The 17,842-nt window shown below is 41.9% G+C and overlaps 2 protein-coding genes across 2 annotated transcripts in view; both read left to right on the top strand.

Moving 5' to 3' along the window:
• LOC129690518 (ankyrin repeat domain-containing protein 26-like) overlaps positions 1-2,983 on the top strand; it is a 47,382-nt gene extending 44,399 nt beyond the window's left edge. Inside the window, exon 11 of the mRNA XM_055626219.1 lies at positions 2,798-2,983. Within this exon, the coding sequence (XP_055482194.1) occupies positions 2,798-2,983 (186 nt within the window). The remainder of the gene's footprint in view (positions 1-2,797) is intronic.
• Positions 2,390-17,842, top strand: part of Mccc1 (methylcrotonyl-CoA carboxylase subunit 1) — a 45,982-nt gene continuing 30,529 nt past the window's right edge. The window contains exons 1-9 of the mRNA XM_055625994.1: positions 2,390-3,097; positions 5,495-5,541; positions 6,894-7,030; positions 8,459-8,554; positions 10,267-10,388; positions 10,924-11,071; positions 11,155-11,276; positions 13,885-13,996; positions 15,142-15,223. Coding sequence (XP_055481969.1) covers positions 3,021-3,097; positions 5,495-5,541; positions 6,894-7,030; positions 8,459-8,554; positions 10,267-10,388; positions 10,924-11,071; positions 11,155-11,276; positions 13,885-13,996; positions 15,142-15,223 — 943 coding nt within the window. The 5' untranslated portion in view covers positions 2,390-3,020. The remainder of the gene's footprint in view (positions 3,098-5,494; positions 5,542-6,893; positions 7,031-8,458; positions 8,555-10,266; positions 10,389-10,923; positions 11,072-11,154; positions 11,277-13,884; positions 13,997-15,141; positions 15,224-17,842) is intronic.

Here is a 17,842-nt window from a genome sequence, read left to right as displayed (position 1 = left end):
AAAGAAAGAAAGAAAGAAAGAAAGAAAGAAAGAAAGAAAGAAAGAAAAAGACAAAAAAAAAAGGTATGGGGCTGGAGAGATGGCTCAGAAGTTAAGAGCACTGACTGCTCTTCCAGAGGTCTTGAGTTCAATTACCAGCAACCACATGGTGGCTCACAACCATCTATAATGAAATCTGGTGCCCTCTTCTGGCAGGCAGGTGTACATGCAAACAAAACATTGTATACATAATAAATAAATATTCAAATTAAAAAAAAATAAAGTAGCCACAAAAACAAGGCCAATGTCACAGTACTCCCAGTGAGGTTTTGGAACTACTTGATGACTATATTGAGAGACGTTTAAACTTATTTAACATATCCTCCCACCCATAATCATCTTTCTGACGGAAGGAATTCATTACTGATGAATTCGAGTGGAATGGGTTCTCTTGTACTGGCCAATGGGCCTGATAACTAGGAACCTTCTTGAAAATAGAGAAGCCAGTTTGTATCCAGAGCTCCTAAAAGTTCAGAACTTTCAAGACAACATCTCACATTTTAAAGACAGGTTCTGGCATAGTTCTGACTGGACGCAAGCTTGCTATGTGGGTGAGGATGATCTTGAACTCCTGATCCTCCTGCCTCCACTGGTCCCCCCTTATTCCTGATTATTTTCTCAGTTCCTGGATTTATTCGTCCTTTGTTACTAGTTTTATGAATCCACTAATTTATCCTTCTTTACCTTTGTTTTCCTTCCGTGTTCATGTTTGCTTTTCATATTTTGATTTTTGAGGGAGGGCCTGGAAGTATTGCTCAGGCTGTCCTGGAACTCACTGTCTAGTCAGTCCCCTAACTCACCACAGTCCCTCTGCTTCAGTCTCGTAAGTTCTGGGATTACAAATATTCACCACTATGCCCGAGTAATTTTTGTATTTGTTTTAACTCTTCAGTTGGATATTTCTCTTACTATGCTTTTATCCCCATATGAGCCCTGCCCCAGCTGCATCAAATAAAAAAAAAAAAAAAAACTACAGATAGTTTTTTACTGTGTCTTTATTTTTTAGATATTCTGCCACTCGGTTTTGAGTCTCCCTTTTTCCTGATATTCACTGGGGACGTTTACTTTTAAAATGTTTTAATTTCATGATTTCCTCCTTTTTGATTGCTGAGTAGTATTCCATTGTGTAAAAATACCACAATTTCTATACCCATTCCTCCGTTGATGGACATCTGGGTTGTTTCCAGGTTCTGGCTATTACAAATAAAGCTGCTATAAACATGGTTGAGCAAATATCCCTTTTGTGTACTTGAGCAAACTTTGGGTATATACCTAGCAGTGGTATAGCTGGGTCTTGAGGAAGCACTATTCCTAATTGTCTTAGAAAGCGCCAGATAGATTTCCAGAGTGGTTGTACCGGTTTACATTCCCACCAGCAGTGGAGGAGGGTTCCCCTTTCTCCACAACCTCAAATGGTGGGATCTAGAAAAGATCATTCTGAGTGAAATATCCCAGAAGGAGAAAGACAAACACGGTATATACTCACTTATATAGACCTATAAGATATGATAAACATAATGAAATCTATACACCTAAAAAGATAATCAAGAGAGCGGACAAGGGGTAAGATGATCAATCCTCGTTTAGAAAGACAGATGGGATGTGCATTGAACGTATGACAGGAGTCTACTGAGCGCATTTGAAAGACTCTAACTAGCAGTGTTTTCAAAGCAAAGACTCATGACCAAACCTTTGGCAGAGTACAAGGAATCAGAAGAAAGAAGGGGAGTTAGTCTGATGGGGAAAGGATAGGAGCACCACAAGGACCAAATATATCTCGGCACAGGGTCTTTTCTGAGACTGACATTCAACCAAGGACCATGTATGGATATAACCTAGAACCTCTGCTCAGATGTAGCCTGAGGTAGCTCAGTAACCAATTGGTTTCCCATAGTGAGGGGAACAAGGACTATTTCTAACAGGAACTCAATGACTGGCTCTTTGGCCTCCCCACCCCCCAAGGGAGGAGCAGTCCTATTAGGCCACAGAGGAGAGCTTTGCAGCCAGTCCTGAAGATACCTGATAAAACAGGATCAGATGAATGGGGAGGAGGTCCCCCCCTACCAGTGGACTTGGAAAGGGGCACAGTGGAGATGAGGGAGGGAGGGAGGGACTGAGAGGGAATGAGGGATCGGGACACGGCTGGGGTACAGAGTTAATAAAATGTAACTGATAAGAAAAAAATAAAATTCAAAAAAAATAAAAAAAGAAAAACAAATAAAATAAAATGTTTTAATTTATATTTTCACTTTACATTCCAATCGCAGCCCCCTCTTTCCTCTCCCCCCCCCCACGTCTCTCTCCTTAGAAAAGGGGAGTACCCCCACCCTTCACCAACCCACCCCAGCACATCATCCGGACTGAGCTCATCCTCATCCACTGAGGCCAGGCAAGGCAGCTCGGCAGGGGGAAGCGACAGAAAGCAGTCAACAGGGTCCGTGTGATAGACAGCACCTGCTCAAATCACTAGGGGACGGACAGGAAGATTAAACTGTCCATCGCTACACACGTCCAGTCCTTGCGTGGTCCTCGGCTGACGCTTTCGTCTCCACAAAGCCCCCCATGGGTCTAGGTTAGTTGACTCTGTTGGTCGTCTTGTGGCGTCCCTGTCTCCTCCAGGTCCTTCCGTCATTAACCCGCACACCCCTAGGCCTCCAGGATCTCCACCCAGTGCTTGGCTGTGAGACCTCTCAGAGAACCTTTATGCTAGGTTCCTGTCTTGAGAGGTGCAGTTTGAAGTTCTGTGTTTGTAATGTAGACTTGGCTCCGCCCCTCCAGATGCAGCACAGATCCCACGCCCAAGCCGCCCAACCTGCCAATCGGTGCCTTTGAAACACCCAGTTCTGTGATTGGCTGTTGCGGAGACGCCCACCTAGACTTCGGGGCTACGGTGGCCGACAGGGGGCAAGACGCTTGCGCAAGGAGGGAAGCTCTCAGGCGTTAAGCAAGCAGTTTTGAGTGTCCGAGTGGGCTGTGCGGAGATGGCGGCGGCGGCGCTGCTGGCTGTGGTGGACAGGAACCATTTGCGGCGGGTCCCGATCTTGCTGCTGCAGCCAAGGTGACTGTAGGGGCAGCGAATCAGTGCACAGGCTGCCGGCCCGTGCGCGGCTGGGCTGCGGGGCGCGGGGTCACGCGAGCTCTCCTTTGCGTGTCTGCGTGTAGTTTAGATTGACGCGGTCTCACGTCAGCTCTCCGCTTAGTCCCGCGTCCCGCCGACGTTGGCTGGTTTCTGCTCTGAGCTCGCGGGGCTGGGCACCCCGCACTCTGCTGTAACCGAAGATTGCACAGCTAGAGGCGTGGGCTAGGACGCCTTCCAAAGCCCCTTTCCGCTCAGCTCCCCCATCTCGAGTGCAATGCAAAGGATTCCTGGATAGCTTTCCCATTGCTGGAAAAAAAATCAAATCAACGAGAGCTGAGGAGTTTTGTCGAACGCTCTTGTTCAAGTTTGGCAGATGACTAACTCGTATCCCAGATCGTTTTGGAGATGAAGCGCCACGCTTTGGGGACAGTAACTTCTGCAGTGAAAACCCCGGCTCTTAGGTTGCTTCATCATTACCATCACCCTCCCGCGTTCTAAGAGACGCGCCGGTCCAAGGGCAAGAGCTGCGGGCGTAAGGCTGGGTCCCCAGCTTAGCTGCTCACCACACCTGTGACCTTGGCCGAGTGACCAAGTGATATCTGAGCTTCAGTTTTTTTCTCCTAGGAGAGGGTGATGATGCTTGTATGTAGGGAGATGGTTTCAAGACGATACCAGGCCTCTCGTTTGTCCAAATCAAAACGTAGATAAAAATTTAACCAGCTTATGGTCCATTCAACAAACAGTGATCGATGCCCAGATTTTCAGTGAATACTAAGACGCCGTATATAAGAAAGATGGTGAAAGTAGTGTTACTGCTGTTTTATTCCTTGTGACTTTCCTTAGGTTTCCAAGTACTATCACAGACTCATTCTCTTCTCTCTCAAAGCTTACTCACAGCTCTCATTCCTACTGATGGTTTTTAGAATTAAAAATCTTACCAGCATGAAAATTTTAGTGTTTTTTAAAATTTTGCCAGCCATGACTCCTCTACCATCTCAAAGAAAAGAATCCCCAGTCGTAACATTCTACGCTTGAGAATAGAAGCTGTCTGAATCACTGTGATCTCTCATGGCAGGAACTTACTCATCTTGTTGAAACGTTTTAAAAGGTAGCAAAAATAACTGAAAGAATGGAATAAAGCAATCGTAATGTCGGGATAGAGGATTACAGCTCTAGGCTGGAAATTTTTTTTTAAAGGATGGGGGGGGGGAAGATAAGCCTTCCTTCTTGAAGAGCAAGAATGTGAGGTGGGATGCATTGGAAAGAGTTGAGAGAGCATCAGTCTCCTGGGGAAGCCATGTGCCAGCTTTCATGCCAAAGATGTGTGTCTTCCCTCTTCCCAGTCGGCTTCAGAATGACAGCGTCTGATTAAGCGTGCCTCCTAGGACGCTAGTGTGTACAGTTCCTCACGTGACCCTTGGGAGATACCAGTCCTGCTGGCTGCTTACTCACATGCAAAGGGTGTGTGTATGTTGCCTCCGTCACCTACTATCTAATGTATAGTATGACCTTTGTGCTTTGAGAAGGAGCTGAGCTCATCGGTCTATATATAACCGTGCTTTTGCTTGGGAAAACTGTATACTTTAAAACCAAAAAGTATCCCAAGATTGCCTCTTACAACCTAGGAACTATAGGTTAAGCATGTGGCTACCATGTTTGTGGCCCTCAAAAACTTAAATTCATCTACTTGTAAAATGTATTCCTCACTGTATAAGTTTTCTCGTGGAGGGGGTATTAATGAAAAAAGACTAGAAACCCCAGTGCGGAGTGATCTGACCGAGCAAGTGGATGTTGAAGAGTAGGAGGTGGGGACTAGGCCATAGCCAACATTTCTTATTTCTGTTTTCCTTTTTCAGCTTTCTTCCCTTGATTTCTCTGGCTTACTGTCAAAGCTGTTTTATCAGGAGCTTGCATTCAATTGTATTTTCAAACTGTAGTTTGGTTATTATATTTGATTTAATAAAATACAACAGAAAGCATCAGAATGCAGTTTGTCATCCTCCACGACAATTCTAATTGTGTGTATGCTGGGTAGTTTTTACTGTTACCTACGGGCCAACCAAAGGTTTTTAAACAGCTGAGGTAGCTGCTTTAAAGAGTCTTAGCTTTTTAATTGTCTCTCTGGCCATATAGCAGCTTTGAGTATTAAACAGGATAGGGAACTCATTCAAAGACATGAGCACAAAGGGAAACTGGCCAGACTCAATCTCACAGGCTCTAGATAGGTTTTTTTCCCACAGTCTTACTAAATCACTTTGCTAATGGGCTTAAGGTTAACCTTCCACTGTGTCTGGACTTGTTTGTACGTTTTGAAAGAGCAGTAGCTGATCTCATGTATTCTGATGGATTATAACTCTGTCTGAATTTATATTACAGGGAATGGGCTTGGAAACAGAGAACCATGAAGTATGGAACGACCTCAGGTACTGGCAGACTTTAGCTTTGCTTTAGAGTGTGAGCCAAGAAAAAGAAATGTGTAATCTTTAATTGGTGCACAAGAGAATTAGCGCTCATAAACCTTCATACTTCTGCATTGTCACAATAACTTTCTTATTACTGTTATGTCACCAGTTTTGCTTTTTTTGTCAAATCCTTTTTGCTATTAAGTGTGATTTTTAAAAATATTTATTTATTTATTCACTTTATATCCTGGTCATAGCCTCCCCTCTCTTTCCTCCCAGTCTCACCTGCCCTCCCTGTTTCCCCTATCACCCCTCCCCTGCTACTTAGAGAGAAGGGAGCTCCCCTACCCACCCACTCCGGCATGTCAATTGGCATCAGAACTGAGTGCATCCTCTTCTCCTCTGGCCTGGCAAGGGAGCTCCAACAGGGGAAAATGATTGAAGAGCAGGCAACAGTGTCCAAGTCAGTGTCAGCCCCCATTTCCCTTACTAGGGAACCCATATGAAGACTGAGTTGCCCATTGGCTATATCTGTGTAGGGGGCCTATGTCCAGTCCATGCCCAGTCCTTGGTTGGTGCTTCAGTCTCCGCAGGCCCTTCTGGGCTCTCGTTAGTTGGCTCTGTTAGTCTTCTTGTGGAGCTCCTGTCCTGAGTCCTTCCATTCTTTCCCTTATTCTTCCACAAGACTCCCTGTACTGAATGTTTGGCTATGGGTTTAAGTGTACATTTTGATGTGCAATGATGGAGAACATCTTAAATTAATTGTTTGTTTGCTTGTTTGTTTTTTCAGACAGGGTTTTTCTGTGTAGCCTTGGCTGTCCTGGACTCGATTTGTAGACCAGGCGGGCCTTGAGCTCACAGAGATCCACCTGCCTCTGCCTCCCTGAGTGCTGGGATCACAGGTGTGCGCCGCCATGCCTGGCTCAATAATGATCTTAACTTTCCAGGAGTTTGGGAACTGGGGAAAGAGTATTTGTGGAAAGAAGATCTTGGCTTAGACTCTCCGATGCTAGGTTGACAAGGAGACAGACTTTCAAGTGGAAGTTGACTGTAGAGAGTTAGAAACATAATGCGCTGGAGCCACTGAGTGCAGATGCTACCAGCATAGAGGGGATGACATACATGTCCTAACCCCTTCCACAGGAATGTCATACAGTATGTTTTCTTAAGCTTTATTTTTCTTTTACTGAGTAATTTGAGTTTTCTTTAATAGAGGACTTTAGTGAATAGAAAAGAAATCTACTCTCTGATAATAAAATTGTAATCTTAGCCTTTGGTATGTAGTTTTACCAAAGCAAACCCTTAAGACCTGACTAATAACATATTTTATTTCCTGATAAAATTTGTGTCTTCTCCTCATGGATTTTTGACAGGAAGAAGCATTACGAAGGTCCTCATTGCAAACAGAGGAGAAATTGCCTGCAGGGTGATCCGAACAGCCAAAAAAATGGGCGTACAGTCTGTGGCTGTTTACAGTGAGGCTGACAGGAATTCCATGCATGTAGATATGGTATGTTGTAAAAAGCTGGAAACAATGTCTTGTTAGTGATCGCTTGTATTTGCTTTTGTGTTCAGTTTAGTTATTTAACTTTTACTTTTATTTCATGTACATTGGTGTTTTGCCTGTGTGTATGTCTATATGAGTGTGTCGGATTCCCTAGGACTAGAGTCATAGACAACTGTAATCTGCCATCCGGTGCTGGGAATCAAACCCAGGTCCTCTGGAAGAGCAGCTAGTGCTCTTAACCACTGAGCCATCTCTCCAGCCATGGTAATGATTAAGTTTAGTTGTAGACATTGCATTTTTAATTTTTTTAAATTTTTATTTGTATATTTATTTATTTGAAACAGGGTTTCTCCCTGTAGCCCTGGCTGTCCTCGAACTCAGAGATATCCACCTGCCTCTGCATCTGAGTGCTGGAATTAAAGGAGTGTGCCACTATTGCCTGGCTCAGTTTAGTTCCTTATGATGACGGTTGATGCTTGCTATTGTGAACAAGGTATATGTAGGTAGGTTCCAACTACTCACTTTTAAGATGTAACACTAGTTGAACTAAACAGCTTGTTTAGTTGCATAGCTGAGTAACAGGCAAGGTACTTGATCTCATCAAGGACTGCTTCATCCCAGATGCATGATATGAAAGGACAAAAAGACCGAGACACTGTTGTTAGCAGTTGTCACCTACTGGCGTGAGCTACCTTAGACAAGTCACTTGACCTTTCTGACCTTTAGTTCATCAGTAAATTCCCAGCTAACAACACCAGCTCCTTCGACATTTGTGTTTCTAGTTACTGCCAGTTCTTGTCTGCCAAGGGGAGCTCTAGCAGGGATGAGCTCAGCTGCCGACTCTCTTCAGGCCCGCAGAAGGACTGTATGCATCTGTTGGAGTTCCTGTTCCAGCTTCAGATGGCTTCATTTTAACCGTAGTAAATGACTTCCTCTTGTTAGAAATAAGATTCCCTGCTGCCTTTCAGGCCACCGAACCTTCTCCTTTCTCTGTGTCCTTTTGTGGATCCCACCTACCTAGATTTAACCTTTGATGACGAAGTTTGGTCATATGAAAATTTAAGGGGTAGTGTAGGATAATCCACAAATTATGAGTGATTATATAAACTTTATAAGATTTTCTTGCTACATATTTCTGTTAATGTAGTTTGTGTCTGCCTTCAAATTATAACTTTTGGCATGAATTACATTTAAGATCATTGTAATGCTGTGATGGAGTCTAGAATGTGGTTTCTTAGGAAAAATTGAGATTTGCCTCTCCTTACCTGCGAGATTGAGTTCCAAACTGGCTGCGCCTGCTTCTACATCCTTGCAGTTTCCACGTCACCGTCACTTCCTTGTTGTGCCCATCCCTGTATTGTTTATAGTAATTGAGGCTGATAAGGCTCCATGGCCGATACGCGTGCAAACTAGGCGTGCTGTCTCTAACAGGCAGATGAAGCGTACAGCATTGGCCCTGCCCCATCCCAGCAGAGCTACCTCTCCATGGAGAAAATCATTCAAGTGGCCAAGAGCTCTGCGGCACAGGTAGGACCTGAGAGACTTCACAGTGCAAAGCAAGCAAATGTTGTATACTTTATGCAGAATTACTTCTTTGTAGACAAGTTCTCTTTTCAGCTGGTTTTTGCATGTGATTATTTGTTATCTCTGTAAGCTGCATTTGTTCCTTCTCCTTCCTCAGCCTTCTCACTGAGCCCTCTGTATTGGCAGAGGGAGAATGTAAACTATACATTAGAATTAAGGAAATAGAGTTCTCCTTGGAATCTCAAAATTTTGAAGTTAGGCCAGTTTTGCACAAAAACAATAAGCAAATGCTTCTTCCCAGGCTACAGCCCTTTGCTTTCCCTAAGAACAATGTTTTTTTGTAAGTTGAAGTGTGGATTGTTCTGGGGTGGGGGGGATGGGAAAAGGCACTTGTTGCCACACCTGTCAACCTGTTCGGTTCCTGAACCTGCTAAGTGGAAGGAGAGAACTGACCCTTCCAAATGGTCCTCTGACCTCCACATGCCCCCACACCCCCCACACACTGACAAAGAGAAAGAGGTACTAACAGCTGTTTAATAACTATTGCTATCACTTAACCTAAAACATATCTTCAAATAAAAAAGGAAAAGTATGCTTTAATTATGTTTTTAAATTTAATTTATAATGAATAATAGTCACTTCTTGATTTACGCATTTTTCAAGTTGTTATTAAAAACTTAAAAAGATTTGTATAAAAGTCAAAACCCAAGTTAATGTGTCTATAAAGATATGTTGTTCTAGAGACCACCATAAAATTCATTAATTCCACTTTAAAGTTTCACTTATGTACATGTTGATTCCACTTTAAAGTTTCACTTACGTGTGTGTGTGAATATATGTGTATGTTTGTATGTACATATGTGTGTGTTTGTGTGTGTGTGCATGTGTATGTGTTTGTTGTAGGGGTTGAGAGCTTATGAATGTGGAAATCAACTTTGTGGAGTCTGTTTTCTTCTTCTGTCTTTTCTTGGCTTTCAGGTATCAAGCTCAAGTTATCAGGCTTTCTGTGGGCACCTTACCCACTGAAACTTCTCACTGCCCTATTCATTGCTCTGCTAGGTGTATATCAAAGAATTTATAGCAGGGGCTCATACTTGTACACCAACATTCACAGTCACATTATTTATAGAAGATGAAAATTAAAAACAACTCACATGTCTGTGAACAGATTAGTGGATGAACAAATGTGAAATTGCCTTAAAATGAATGAAGTTCTGGTTCAAGCTGCCACATGGATGAACTTTGAAAACTCATAGAAATAGAAGGGGAAGTAGTGGTTGCCAGGTCACAGCAATTATGTCAGAGTGATAATATCTTGACAGGTGGTAGTGACAGTGGAAGAGCAATGTCTGTGAGGATCACATGCTTAACACTGCTGAAGCTGGTACCTTGTCGGTTTTTACTGTGTTTCTCATCACTACAGTGAAAGATAAAGGCTGAGGGTGTAACTCTGTGGTAGACAATTTGCCTAGCACATGGGAGGGGTTTGATGTTAAAAAAAGAAAACAAAGTCATGTTTTTTTTCTGGTGCAAAACAGGCTTCAAAACTTCAATATGAATGTTCCAGACATTGCTTTGGGAGCAGGTTATGACAGAGACCTTGGTGTCTCTGCAGCCTCATCTGGAGAGGTCTCATGAGGGCAGCATTGCTAGCACCAAAGCTTCGCCAGCCGAGAGCCAGCTAGTAAGGTAGTTGTGCTTCCTCTCCCTTGTAGGCCATCCATCCAGGATATGGTTTTCTTTCAGAAAACATGGAATTCGCTGAACTGTGTAAACAAGAAGGAATTATTTTTATAGGTCCTCCTTCCTCTGCAATTAGAGACATGGGTATAAAGAGGTAAGCAGTGTAAGGCAAATTGAAGCAGTCTGTTTTATCACAGCAGGTGTTTTTGAAATTAAATCGTATTTGTTATTACGTGTGTGTGTGTGTGTCTGTGTGCATGCACGCAAGCGTACACGTGCTTGCGTTCCACCTTTCCATGGGTTCTGAGGACCACACTCAAGCAGTCAGGTTTGCAAAGCAAGCACTTTACCCACGGAGCCATCTTGCCAGCTCCATTAAAAGGCATTTTAAATTATACTCATTTGTTGTCATCCTTCTGACACGTAGGGGAATTCCACTGAATTTTGGAAAATAAACAAGTAATTGTATTGTAAATTCTTAGATATATATTAGTTGTCTGGGGTTAAAAGATGGTGGGATGGGCTACCACCTGAAATAAAGGGCAACTATGTACCAAGGAATTTAGTGTGGGTGTTAATGCTCGTTCCAGACTGAAGTCCTTTCTTTACCTGTGGGATGGGTTTTTTTTTAAGAGTTATGATTTATAGCTATCATAAAATTGGGTCATCTTGGTGTTCCTACTCTAAAGTACCTCCAAGTCCATCATGGCTGCTGCTGGAGTACCTGTTGTGGAAGGCTACCATGGCAAGGACCAGTCTGATGAGTGCCTGAAAGAACATGCTGGGAAAATCGGGTATCCTGTTATGATCAAAGCCGTCCGTGGTGGAGGAGGAAAGGTAAGACTGTGGGTACCTACCCCTGCCAAACCTGGCTAGAGGTCTGTGTTTATGTGGTGGTCACTCGGCTCTTTCTTTTCTAGGGCATGAGGATCATTAGATCAGAAAAAGAATTTCAAGAGCAGTTAGAATCAGCCCGGAGGGAAGCAAAGAAGTCTTTTAATGATGATGCTATGTTGATTGAGAAGTTTGTGGACACGCCAAGGTCGACTGTTGGTTTTTTGTTTCTGTTTCTGTTTTTGTTTGTTTTGTTGTTTTAATGCATGTATATGCTGTAAGATATAGTGTTATAACACTGTATAAGCTCTTGAAGTTCCCCGCTTGAACCTCTGTGGTCATGGGTTACATACGTGTAGTCAAGTATGCTTGCTTCTACACAGTTTTTTTAATGCTAATAGAAAACTCATGCATGAAAACATAAGAAACAAATATGTCCAAAAGAAAAGTGGATAGAATCATTTCTAACATTATAATGTTATACAGCGATATACCACAGGCGTCTTTCCGTATTAGTAAATAATGAAAACTGTCTTAGTACCTTTGTACAAGACAGAATGGCCCTGTGACATTGATGTCCCAGAGTATGTTTGTTACGGGTGACGCTTAGGGTTTTCTTCCAGTATAAATGTGTTCTTCTAAGAATCCCCTGTACCTACAGAGCTCTACGCATTGGTTGAGAGATTCAGAAAAACGGAGCTTGTTAATTAGCTAGCATCCATTATGAAGATTTCTGTCATCGTTGTGTGATATTTTAACAGGTGGTGACCCCTGTGGCCTAGACTAACCATATGGCAGATTCTGTTTTTCATATTCTAGGTAGTCTTATGGTCCTAAGCCTAACAAAGTTCCCCAGATATGTACTCCTGCTTTCAGTTTGTGCACCAAGGCACTAGGCCATAGAGTGAAGCTGGGATCTGAAGGTAGGCAGTTTGACCTCAGAGTTCACATTCTAAACCATTGCACTGAGGTGTGTCTTTAAATACCTCCATAGAAGGCTCATAGATTACCAGCTTTTTCCCTTTTTAAAAATAAGATAATTATTGTAAACTTTCCCACGTCCTAGATATAAAAAAACCTTTTAGACAAGTGGAAAGAACAATTCATTTGTGAACCATGGATAGAAAGGCTTTATCTTGCAAGCATTGAAGTTGAAACACTAAGATCTTTCCTTAAAAGAAAGTCCGGAACGGACTCTTTTCTTTTTTTTTTTTTTTCTTAACATTATGTTCTCTTAGGGCCCTGACTTGTTTTTGGTTTTGTTTTCCACCTTTTAAAAGGTGGAACTGGGGTCTGGAGAGATATCTCAGCAGGTAAGAGCACTTGATGCTCCTGCAGAGGACCCGAGTTTAATTCCCTACACCCACATGGCAGCTCACAACCATCTGTAACTCCAGTTCCAGGGATCCAAGGCCCTCTTCTGGCCTCTATAGGCCAGGTACCAGGCATGCGTCTGCTGCATAGACATACATACAGGTAAAACACCAGTACACATAAAACAGAAATAAGTTTATCTTTAAAAAAAATAATAGAACTATACCTGAGCATGACACAATAAATGAAATTTATTAATTGCAGTTTGATAGTTAAAAAATCAAATCAATTCAAAACAGATCAGTAATTAGGAGAGCACAGCGTATGCTTCTTATTAGTGGGAAGTAAGACAGAAATGAAGATGGTTCGAAATGTTTCCTTTGGTAATACCTTTCAAAAGAAAACGGACAAGTCATCCAGGTCAGCATCCTTTTACGTGATAATCATAGGAGCCCTTTCTGGATATCCCAGTGAGTATGACTCAGTACAGGAAGTATTGCTTATTGGAGACAGGGCCTCACCCTGTAGCCCTGGCTACCGTGCTGACCTGCAGCCCATTACGCAGAGCACTTGAACTCGTGATGGTCCCTCCTATCTGTGCCTCCCCAGGGCTGGCATGTGTGCTCCATAGATGGAGTCACTGGGACTGGGTTCCACAAGTCTGCCTTTTGCTTGGTTGAGGTTTTCCGTAGTGGTCTCCATCTGCAAAGAGACGTTTCCTCTGAAGGGTGAGGACGCCACTGTCTGTGGCTGTAAAGGCAGATGGCTACACTGGTGTTAGGGTCATGCTAGTGTAGCAAGTGGGGCTTGTAGGTTGTTCTCCAAGACCGTGACTTCACTAGCCCTGGGCAGTGGCGTGTGCGAGCCTCATTTTTCTAGATATTTTGTATGTCTGCTCTCAGTATGACTTACCATAATTTTACTAGCTTATGTTAAAGTGCCTTTTTAGTTTTTTTTCATGGTCTAATGTTAGCATGCTCTTGAAATACTAATGATTTATGTTTTTCTTTATTTGACTTATTTCTTAGCTCCTTTATAGATAAGACATTTTGATTTCAGTTATCCATTGTTTATAAAATCTGACTAAAAGGTTTTTGTTGTTGTTGTTTTATTAAAGCTGGTTAAGTTATGTTGGCCTTCTTATGAACTATAGTTTGTAATTAATTTTTGTACACAAATTTATCAGTTTTTGATAATTTTTACTTTGTGATTAACTCCTATTTGGGGGTCTCCTGTGTTTTCACTCTTCTTATCTACCAGTCACTTCAGGTACATAAATTTGTTTTGCTAGTGTTTATCATACAAATGGAAACCTTTCAACTCAGATTTTATAAGATTGTGTCTGTTTCTAAATTATCACCTCAATATGGAGTTCAGAAGATCATATTTTTCTCAAAGAAAATGGAGGAATCTTGGTCATTTTGGACAACAGTTTAGGACGGTAAATGTGAAATCTCTTGATCTTTAAGGAAGTATATGAAATGTCTGTCTTTTTGAAATAGGCACGTGGAAGTCCAGGTGTTTGGTGACCACCACGGCAACGCAGTGTACTTGTTTGAAAGGGACTGTAGTGTGCAGAGACGGCATCAGAAGATCATTGAAGAGGCCCCGGCGGTAAGGAAGCTGAAAGGATGTTTCTGAGGTTCTCTCGAATGTGAACCTTCTCCCGTCACATTTTCACATCTGATTCATGAAGCTAATGTCTTCCATCCCTAATATCCGAATAGTAACATAGTGATAAGACTTTGATGCAGAACTGAGGATGTGGGGTGGGGGTAGGTAGGGATGGGATATTGTTCTGGGGCAAGATGAGCCATGTCCCTTCTAGACACTGTCTAGGACGGTCTACCTTGGTGTAAGTATCTGGCTAAGAGTTAGCAATTGGACAGTGAGGTTAGAGCACATGTTTTAAGCTGTAATTAACTACATGACTGAAATGGAATTATCTGGCTAGTTTTTGGTTTGTTTGTTTGTTTTTTCATAGAGAAGACTCTTGTTTTAACCACTGTTTCAGCATTTCCTTAAGTACTTTAGTCATCTTCTTACCCAATAGTTACATTATGGAGAAAATGGAGTCACTGTTTGACAACTTCGCCTTAATATTGTTCCCATCTCTTGGTTGGTCCAAGTTGCTTAGGAGGGTCAGAGCCAGGGCTACCTATTTTGGGGTTATATTCCTTTAGGGCTTACATCAGGGCCCTGAGGTTTCTAGTTAACCAGTGTTCTTACACTATTCAAAATAGAATTTTTTTGTTGCAGAATATATTAGATGTTTGAAGTGGATGTCAACAACATCAGTAAGGCTTATAATGTTGAAGCAGAGATTATTTAGGTGTCTGTGTGTGGAGTATTGCTGTGAACAGTGCCTGGGGAAGAGGCATCAGATTCCCTTTGGTTTCCCTACAGGTTGAGCTGCCTGATAATGGTGCTGGGCATCAAAGTAGCTCTCTGTGAGAGCAGTACACACTCTGCTGTCCATGTCTCCAGCTCAGTACTTGTCTTCCTTTACGTAGTTATGGAAGTTGTAATGAAAGTGCGAAGGATAAAGATAGGTACTGGAATGGAGTAATACCTGTAGTTCATAGACGTACTAGCAGAAGCACTCAACGGTGGTGTAGTGACAAATTGTATATTATCCTTTTAATGCCATTACTTAATATGCATTATTATCTAATGTACATTTTAATGGTGTTTCATTCTGGTGGAAATGTATGGTGAGACCACGCACTAATGGAAATTGTCTTGAATGTCGCCCGTAGCCGGGGATTAATCCAGAAGTAAGAAGAAGGCTGGGCGAGGCCGCAGTCAGAGCTGCGCAGGCTGTCAAGTATGTGGGCGCAGGTATGTTAACACCTCCTTGTAAAAACCGCATTTGTTTCGGGAGATAAGAGGGACATAAGCTAGGCTCCCTGGATGTCTACAGTAGGAAATGGACTTTTAAGAAACAAACATTTTTTTAAGCAGTACTTAGCCCAGTCATATATGAGGAACTTTGTTACTCCCTATTCTATTTTAAGATAAGATGAATCAATTGTTGCTTTTTTTTTTCTTTTAAAATGATTAAACTTTATTTTTAGAGCACAGTTTTTGGTTTTATTTGTTTACAGAGCTTAGGACTGAAGCTAAGGCCTCACATATGGAGGCAAGAGCTTTACCACAGAGATACACCCAAAAGTCTTTAAGAGCAGTTTTTAGAAGCTGAACAGAAGGCCAGATTTGCAATCTGCAGCATGTCCTCTCACTTTTATGCCTAAAATCTTATGAAGAGTAGATGTTTTTAATTTTGATTAAATCTACTCCGTCAACTTTTCTATGGGCTACGCCTTTAGTGTGTGCACATGTCATTTCTACACTCGAGTTCATCTAGATGCTTTTTCATGTTTTTTTCTAGGGCTGTAGTTTTGAAGTTTCTGTTTAGACATATTATCTGTTTTGAGTTGATGCTTGTGAAAATATAAAATCTGTGTCCAGATTTTTTTGTTTTCCTTCTCAGTGTTTTTGTTCCAGTACTGTTTTCTCAGCAAGTTGTTTCGTGAATATCAATAAGCTGATTCTAAAGTTTATATTAAGAAGCAAAGGGCCCCAAATATCAACTCAACAATACAGAAAGATTTTGGGCCATTGTATTGCCTGTACCCCTTTGCCTACAGCTAGGCTTGCTTTTCTAGTCCTTCGATTTGTTCATCTGCTCAGTAGCGATACTTTACACTCTTAGTTCAACTGCAGCTTTTATAGTAAGTCTTAAAGCTGAGTATTGTTACTCCTCCAATTTTGCTGTTCTCCTGTATTGTTAACTCAACAACTGATTCAGGGTTTTTGTGTGTGTGTGTGGTTTTTTTTTTTTTTGTTGTTGTTGTTTTTACATTTTCCTAAGACTTATTTTTATGGATGTGAGTATTTTGCCTGCATGTATGTGTGTACATTGTGTGCGTCTGGTGCTTACAGAGGCCAGCAGAGAATGCTGATCCCCTGGAATTGGGGGAGAGAGAAAATGTGACAGAGAAAGAGACTGTCCACATTGTCAGTTGCTTGTGCGATGGCCTATTGTGCCTTCTGAGGAATTGGGCTGTTTCATCTGAATTATTGAGTTCATGAGCAAAGACTTATTGGTAATATTTCTTTAGGTCTGGCAGTGCGGATCAGTGGGAAAAAGTAGATGTCTCCCACATGGAAGGCTCTGCACTCAATCCCTAGCACCATACGGAAAAGACAAAGTTTTCCCTTTAATTGTCCCGAGACCTGTGCTTAAGTTCTTCCATTTCTGACATTGTCCTCTGTGGTCTTCTGTTCTATCAGCCTGGTCAAAAAATTCTTTGACCAAGAAACTGTTTTTGTTTTCCATTTTTCTCTATTGAGTTTATAATTTCACTGATTTCTGTATCTATATTATTTTTTATTATTTATATATTTAGACAAGGTTTTGCTATGTAGCTTTGGCTTGCCTGGAACACACAAACCTGTGCCTGCCTCCGACTGCCTCCAGGTGCTAGAATTCAATGCATTTGCCAAATATGCCCAGCCCGCTATAAGTTTTTTTGTTTTTTTTCCTCCCTCCCTCCCTCCCTCCCTCCCTCCCTCCCTCCCTCCCTCCTTCCCTCCCTCCCTCCCTCCCTCCCTCCCTTTCTTTCTTTCTTTCTTTCTTTCTTTCTTTCTTTCTTTCTTTCTTTCTTTCTTTCTTTCTTTCTTTCATTTTTTGTTTTGTTTTGTTTTGCTTTTTGAGATAGGGTTTCTCTGTGTCGCCTTGGCTGTTCCGGACTCACTTTGTAGACCAGACTAGCCTTGAACTCTAAGAGATCCACCTGCTTCTGCCTCCCCGAGTGCTGGAATCATAGGCATGCACCACCACACCAACTTTGCTATAATTTTTTAAGATTTTTGTTTTTATAGTTACTTATGCTCTGCGTGTGTGTGTGTGTGTGTGTGTGTGTGTGTGTGTGTGTGTGTACCTTTTGGGGGGATATTTTTTAATTAGCCAGTCTAATCGATTGACCTATAAAAATGTGCTTTCCAGCCTCACTCTTATCTTTGTCCACTCATTTGACTCCATAGCTTTGCTATTTATTGGGAATAATGCTACAGTAAGCATAGGCAAGTGGATAGTTGTAATCTGCTCACGCACGCAGGTGTGTCACCGTGCACAAGAGGATTTCGGGATGACTCTTGAAAGTCAGATTTCTCCTTCCACCATGTGATTTCCAGGGATTGAACTCAGGGCTTCAGGCTTGGCAGCAAGACCTCTGAACCATCACTTAACCCTCTGCTGTAATTTATATTGTTTGACTTATATTACTGTATTACTGGACCTAATTTGATGTATTTTTTCCATCCTTTCTTATATGTTTGCAGCTATAAATTCATGGGCATTTTCTGTGTTACATCCCTTCATTTCAATTGTATTTTCATTTAATAGAAAATATCAAAGTTTTCCTTTTTTGTGTGTATTTCTGATATTGGTTTCTA

The sequence above is a fragment of the Psammomys obesus genome, unplaced genomic scaffold (genome assembly GCF_907164565.1).
Source record: "Psammomys obesus unplaced genomic scaffold, mPsaObe1.curated_primary_1811, whole genome shotgun sequence".
Classification (NCBI taxonomy): domain Eukaryota; kingdom Metazoa; phylum Chordata; class Mammalia; order Rodentia; family Muridae; genus Psammomys; species Psammomys obesus.
This window is presented reverse-complemented; position numbering and strand designations above follow the sequence as displayed.